This window comes from Piliocolobus tephrosceles, unplaced genomic scaffold, assembly GCF_002776525.5.
Source record: "Piliocolobus tephrosceles isolate RC106 unplaced genomic scaffold, ASM277652v3 unscaffolded_35438, whole genome shotgun sequence".
Taxonomy (NCBI): Eukaryota; Metazoa; Chordata; class Mammalia; order Primates; family Cercopithecidae; genus Piliocolobus; species Piliocolobus tephrosceles.
This window is the reverse complement of record NW_022319241.1, coordinates 1-6,474: the sequence shown is the minus strand read 5'-3', so window position 1 is coordinate 6,474 and position 6,474 is coordinate 1. Positions and strand designations below refer to the sequence as shown.

The 6,474-nt window shown below is 50.4% G+C and overlaps 1 protein-coding gene across 1 annotated transcript; it reads left to right on the top strand.

Annotated features, from left to right (window-relative positions):
- Positions 1 to 4,102: 4,102 nt before the first annotated feature.
- Positions 4,103 to 6,145, top strand: LOC113222829 (presenilin-2-like). Its single transcript, XM_026452423.1, has 2 exons — positions 4,103 to 4,265; positions 5,926 to 6,145. The coding sequence occupies exons 1-2, from the start codon at positions 4,125 to 4,127 to the stop codon at positions 6,142 to 6,144; spliced, it is 360 nt and encodes a 119-aa protein (XP_026308208.1). The 5' UTR covers positions 4,103 to 4,124; the 3' UTR covers position 6,145.
- Positions 6,146 to 6,474: the final 329 nt, after the last annotated feature.

Here is a 6,474-nt window from a genome sequence, read left to right as displayed (position 1 = left end):
GTGGGCACAGCTTGAGAGGAGGCCTTGGAGGAATGTTTGAAAGTGGAATGAGGGAAGCAGCCTGCTCAGGGAGCACTTGTTTTCTGGTGAGGAGGCCGCATGTATGAATGACATTTGTGGGTGAGAAAGCAGATTTTGTAGTTTTCCCTTGTTTCTTTCTGAAGAGCCGTCAGGTCTTGATGAGACCAGGCCTGGGCACAGGGCAGGCAGTCGGCGAGTGTGGCTGACGATGGCAGTGGTCACCAGGTGCCTCTCCTGTCTAGCACAGTGTCACGTGGAAAGGCTACGGTCCTTTAACCCCACCCTCCCCAGCATGACTATCACACATGTCAGGGAACTTCTGCTCACAGAACTGCTTTCCAGGGATGGCCTTTTTTTTTTTTTTTTTTGAGACAGAGTCTCAACTTTGTTGCCCAGGCTGGAGTGCAGTGGTGCGATCTCAGCTCACTGCAGCCTCTGCCTCCTGGGTTCAAGCGATTCTCTTGCTACAGCCTTCTGAGTAGCTGGGATTATAGGTACCTGCCACCATGCCTGGCTAATTTTTGTATTTTTATTAGAGACGGGGTTTCCCCATCTTGGCTAGGCTGGTCTTGAACTCCTAACCTTGGGTGATCTGCCCACCTCAGCCTCCCAGAGTGCTGGGATTACAGACGTGAGCATCGCACCCAGCCCCAGGGAGTGTCTTATTAGTGGTTGGCAACTGAATGGAGAAGTGGGAATTGGAAGGACCTGATTCTACTTGATTCTGGGTCCCCTGCTTCTCTGTCTTCACCCACCCGTCAGCTCCCTTTCTCCTTTAAACAGGTACCTTTGCTCTCTGCTTATCCATTTTTGTTGTGCGTTGCTATTTGGGAGCCTATCTTCTGAATGCTACAGCTGTTGTGGGTCTGAAGGGTGAGCCTGCCCTCTGTCCTTAGGGGCTGCAGCCTGTGGTTTTTTAGGTACAAGGGACTCCCAGAACTGCTCCTCCAGTCATAGCAGAGATAAGTCACAGGAGCTTGAGAGGCATAGGAAGAACAGAGGGAGGAGATCGTAGCTTCCCTGTTCGTTCACACCCAAAACAAAACTGTCATGCTAGAAAAGGAGGTATTAAGAGAGCCACCTGTACAGTCTCGTAGCCCATCCAGCACACTGCTCCAGACGGAATGTTATGATTTAGCTTGACAAAATGCAGCAGCTCTTTGTTTTGGTGCCGCTTTTTGAGTCAGAGTGAGTTCCCCATTGCCAGAGTGGATAGTGAGGGAAACCCTGGGTCCAGGCAGGAGTCTGTTTAGGATTTATCTAGTGAGGCTGAGCCAAAGGAGGACCTTAAAGTTTCTTCTCTTCAATTTTATTTAGTTATTTATTTATTTATTTCTGTAGAGATGGGTTTTTGCCATGTTACTCAGGCTGGTCTTGAATTCCTGGGCTCAAGCGATCCGTCTCCTTCCGCCTCCCAAACCGTTGGGATTACAGGCGTGAGCCTAGCCACCATACCCGGCCCTTCTCCTGCATTTCTGCCTGATAATTTCTCTCATTTCCATAGATGACGAAGGAACTAAAGCCAAGAACTTTCCAACATCTTGCAACTCTTTGGGGATGTGAGGCTGTGCTCCATTTGTATGGGTTTTGCTGATTCCCAGAACTTCCCTGCGGCTCCGGGGCCTAGTCTGAGGCAATTCTGAGTGAAGAGGGAGGAGGGCCCACACCTCTTTTGTAAAGGCTGCTTTTGTAAAGTTCACTTCAGTTCACACTTCCTCCTGGTCAGAAACCTTTGGGGGCTCTCCTCTGCTGCATTAAGCTCTTACACCTCCATCAGGCACCAAACTCCTCCCTGGATGGCCCATCCTACCAGGTCCCCACACTTCAGCCACATCCAATTGCTTGATATTATCAGGATAGGCCATGTTATGTTCCTAACTCATATGTTTACTTAAGTGGTTACCTCTTTCCAGAATGAGCCCCCTCCTCCAAACTCTGCCTGGTGAAATATTCCTAACCTTTGCAGCTTCACGTCCCTCTAATTTCTTGTGACCTGAGGCATCTATTCCTGACAACTGGTAGACTCTGTCCCCTTCTGACTCTCGGGTGCATTGTCCTTGTCACCTCCCTCCTGGCTTTTAGCTGGCTTTGTTTCCTGCTGTTGTTACTCCTGTACTTGTCTTATCTATCCTAAACAGAAGGTGCTTCAGGCTGGGGAGTTTGTTCATGTTGAAATCCCTGTGATGGAGGTGAGCAGAGGCAGGTTTTGCCTGTGCCTCTTGTTTGGGGATGAAGTTAAAGTCCCTGTGGGAATAATCCAGGCGACAGCCAGAGTTGCTGTCTTCAGAAGGAAGGGCAGCCACAGGTCTTGTTAAGGGGATTGAAATTGGCTGACTTGGTGGAAGAAACTTGCCTGCTTTGTTTAAAAACCACATATAACTGGGTGTAGTTGTTCACACACTGTAATCCCAGTGCTTTGGGAGGCTGAGGCAGGAGGATCACTTGAGGCCAGGGGTTTGAGACTAGCCTGGGCAACAAAGTGAGACCCATTTCTACAAAGTATTTTAAAAATTAGCCTAGTGTGGTGGCGTGCATCTGCAGCCCTAGCTACTGAGGAGGCTGAGGCGGGAGAATTGCTTGAGCCCAGGAGTTTGAGGCTGCAGTGAGCTATGATTGCACCACTGCACTCCAGTCTAAGTGGCCAATGAGACCCTGTCTCTTAAAAATAAAAAGAAAAATAAAAATCACACATATTGTGGGGCGACTTACTTGGAGACGAACTTTCAGCAGAGAGCACACCTGCTATCCTTGCCCGGGGTGTGAAGCTCAACCCTGAGAGTCTCTAGACAGCGATAACTCAGCCTCTGTCCCCGTCTGGGATGTTGGCAGGAATGGTCAGATTTGCCAGGCGTTGTTTGGAGCTCTTCCCAGCCCGGAATCCTGCATGTGTAGATTTTGGTACACTGGGTCCCCCACTTGGTACTACTATGTAGAAACCCCAGTCAGCACTGTTTTGCGGGAGCAGGCTTCCCTCTTGTGATCCCCTTGGCCTTGGCCTTCCCCTGGGTCACACCCTCAGTGGCACTTCCCCACCCCACACGCCTGCTCCTGTGGTTTAGGTCTCCACTTCCAACCTCAGGAGACCTGGTCCTCAGACGCCTCCCAGACAGCTTCCCCATTTTATCCAATAGACACTCAAAGGGTAAAATTCACAGTCTTCCCCGAGACTCTCTTCTCCAGTCTTCCCTGTCTTAGTCCCCACCTGGCTGCCATTCTAGACTGTTTTCTCTCCTGCGTCAGGTCCTGCCCTTGACCTCCTGACCCCTTCTGGACTCTGCCCTCACTGGCATCCATCCTGCTGCTGTCCTTGGTCCTCCTCACCTGCCACAGTCATCTCTGGGGATCACTTTCCCTCCCTGGCCAGTGGCCACACTGACTTTTATGAACCCAGTTCAGATCTTGTCTGTCACGATTGTCCTCAGGGTGATGTGTGTCTCCTTAACATGGTGCCTGAGACCTTGCTCATCTCCACTGCCCGCCCCACAGTGTGAGACCCTCACTGGAACATTCTCTGTGACTTCTGCCCTTCCCTCCTCCTGGGAAAACCAGTCTCCATCAGATAGGCTCTTCTCTAGAAAACATTCCTGATCTCTGAGATTTGGTTCCACTTTTGTGCTTCTGCACCTACCATCACACACCTGGATCGTATCATTTGTCACATTAGATGATTTTTTTGTTTTGTTTTGTTTTGTTTCAGGACAAGGGTATTTCTTACTCATCTTTATATCCTCCGAGCCCAGCATGATCTTTGGTGCATAACAGATGCACCACAGATGTTTGCTGATGGAACGAATGAATGAGCACACTGACAGTTTGGAGCTGCCCTGACTTTCATGGCTGTGGGTTTTGCCCCTGGGATGTGAGTAAACTCAGGCCAGCCCCAGGCAAGGCCACTGCTGCTTCCATGGCAGCTTTCAAGGCCTTTTGTTCTATGGCAGTCGTTTGATTGACAGGCATCTCTTGGAAGCTTGTGGGGCAGGACTTGTGTCCAGGTCTCCAGGTCACCTCCAGCCACCCCCGGAGCCCTCCACTGCCTTTGTCTCACAGGAAAGTGGAACAAGGTCCTTGTGCTCCTTTTTCCAGGTACTTCCGGAGGCAGGGCTATGCTCACATTCATGGCCTCTGACAGCGAGGAAGAAGTGTGTGATGAGCGGACATCCCTAATGTCGGCCGAGAGCCCCACACCACGCTCCTGCCAGGAGGGCAGGCAGGGTCCAGAGGACGGAGAGAACACTGCCCAGTGGGTAGGTCCCACCAGCAGCTGGGGGCCTTGAAACAGGTCCCTGGGGCTCCTGTACCTTACAGATGAAGACCAGACATTCATTCCCTGATGCAGGAGGGAGAAGGGAAGTAATGATGAGGATTGGCCAAAAGGGTGGGTGGCTGGCCATGGTAGACCTTCCGTCTGCAGGGCTTCATAGGACTCTGCACATTCACAGCCGGAGATGGACTTGGCAGTGGGCTGAAGGATGCTGTCCACTCTGCCCCCTTAGGTTTACCTTTCTCATGCAGGTCACTGTTTCCACTGTAGTAGGAGAGTTTATTTGGATGCCTGGGTGCTAGGACAGGTAATGCGGGAGCTTAGGATGGTAGTGGGGGAAGCATTTTTTGGCAGATGGCCAGACATGGTAACTGTGAGAGGAGTCTGCCTGATGCACAGTTGACTTTTGAGCTGGGGATATTTGGGCTGCCCTGTGATCATCCGGCCCCCAGAGGAGGAGATTAACGTTAGAAAGAGTAGGATGTCCTTGGGAGAGCCACTTAGTTTTGCCCTTTCTCTCCCGATCAGGGCAAAACATCTGAATTTGCCTGAATCCTGTTCTCTGTTTTGCCCAGTGTAGAATTAAAAAAATGTCTCTGTGTGGGCTATTTTCTTGCAGCCAGTCTTAATCCCTCTTGCTGAAACTTGAGCTCACTTCTTCATGTTCTCCTTGAGAACAGAACCATCGTCCCTAAGCTCTGAGTGAAATCACACCAGCTCAAGGCCACTGCTCGGCCACTCCTCAGCCTTTTCTTGTTAGTTTGTTATCTCTGGGAAGTTTTGTACATTTTAGTCGTTTCAGTTTCTGTTCATGAATAGTCTTCCTTTCCTTTCTTGGCTGAATGTCTAGATTGGGACTCTCTCTGCAGAGAACCGGTACTGAAGCAACTGTCATTTTTGGTTTTTGTTTCATTTGGCTTTTTCTTTAGCTGTTCACCTCATTAGCAAGGCAGCCCATGACCCTGACTTGCCACAGTTCTCACAGATCGGTTTGTGCCAGTGTCTGGCAGGTGTCCTGCCCTCCCTCGCTACCTCCTCATTTGTGCCTGTCCACCTTACCAGAGCCTGTGTCTTCTCAGATGCTTAATGACCGTTTAGCCTCTCTAGTTCAGAGCTGCAAATTTACATGCTTGGTTCTGTGGGGCAGAAAATTCAAAGCAATTTCTTCCTCTGCAAATTCCCAGTGTCTTAGTCACACTCAAAGAGAGTGTCCCTGTGCACTGACTCCTCTAGCTAGTGATTTGTCAATCAAAAATGTTTAGTCTCTGTTTTCCTTCTATCTCCTGGCCTGTCTCCTCCCATATCAGCATGGCCACGTGAACAGAATTGAGTGACCTCCTGAGTCCCTGTATTATGAAGGGGAAAGATCTTTTGATGTGTTCCAAATTCATTAACCTTTTAAGTCTTGGGCCTGCAGACCATAGCAGCCTGCCTTCCTTCATTTGTGGTGCCTCATCCAGCTCCAAATCTTCTCTACTGTTGTCCTCATAAACTTTTCATATGCCCTAGCAGCTCATAGACTGCTCCTTATATCTGGAAAGCAACTTTCAGACTTCTCATTTTTGGTTCCAAAAATCCATGCATTACACAGATAGGCTGCCATAGGGGACATTCCGTGGCCCTCACGATGTGGTTTCCCACAGAGAAGCCAGGAGAACGAGGAGGATGGTGAGGAGGACCCTGACCGCTACGTCTGTAGTGGGGTTCCCGAGCGGCCGCCAGGCCTGGAGGAAGAGCTGACCCTCAAGTACGGGGCAAAGCACGTGATCATGCTGTTTGTGCCGGTCACTCTGTGCATGATCGTGGTGGTAGCCACCATCAAGTCTGTGCGCTTCTACACGGAGAAGAATGGACAGCTGTGAGTTGGGGGCTTGAGGGGCACAGGGTGGGGTGAGGGCTGAGTTGTCGGGGGGCAGCAGCCTGTGTTGGTCACTGCACCTACAGCTCCACACCAGCAGTGGTAAAGAGCAGGGATGAAGAACCGCCCGGGTTCATGGCCTGGCTCACTGCCTCCTGGATTGTGACCTACTTGGGCATGCTGTTAATGTCCCTATGCCTCAGTTTGGTTGTCTGTATAATGGGTTAATAACACAGTTACTGGGAGAATTAAGTGAGTTAATACGAGTGAAACGCTTCGAAGAGTGGCTGCTGCAGGTGAGTGCTCAAGCAAGCTGGATCCTGCTGCAGAAATC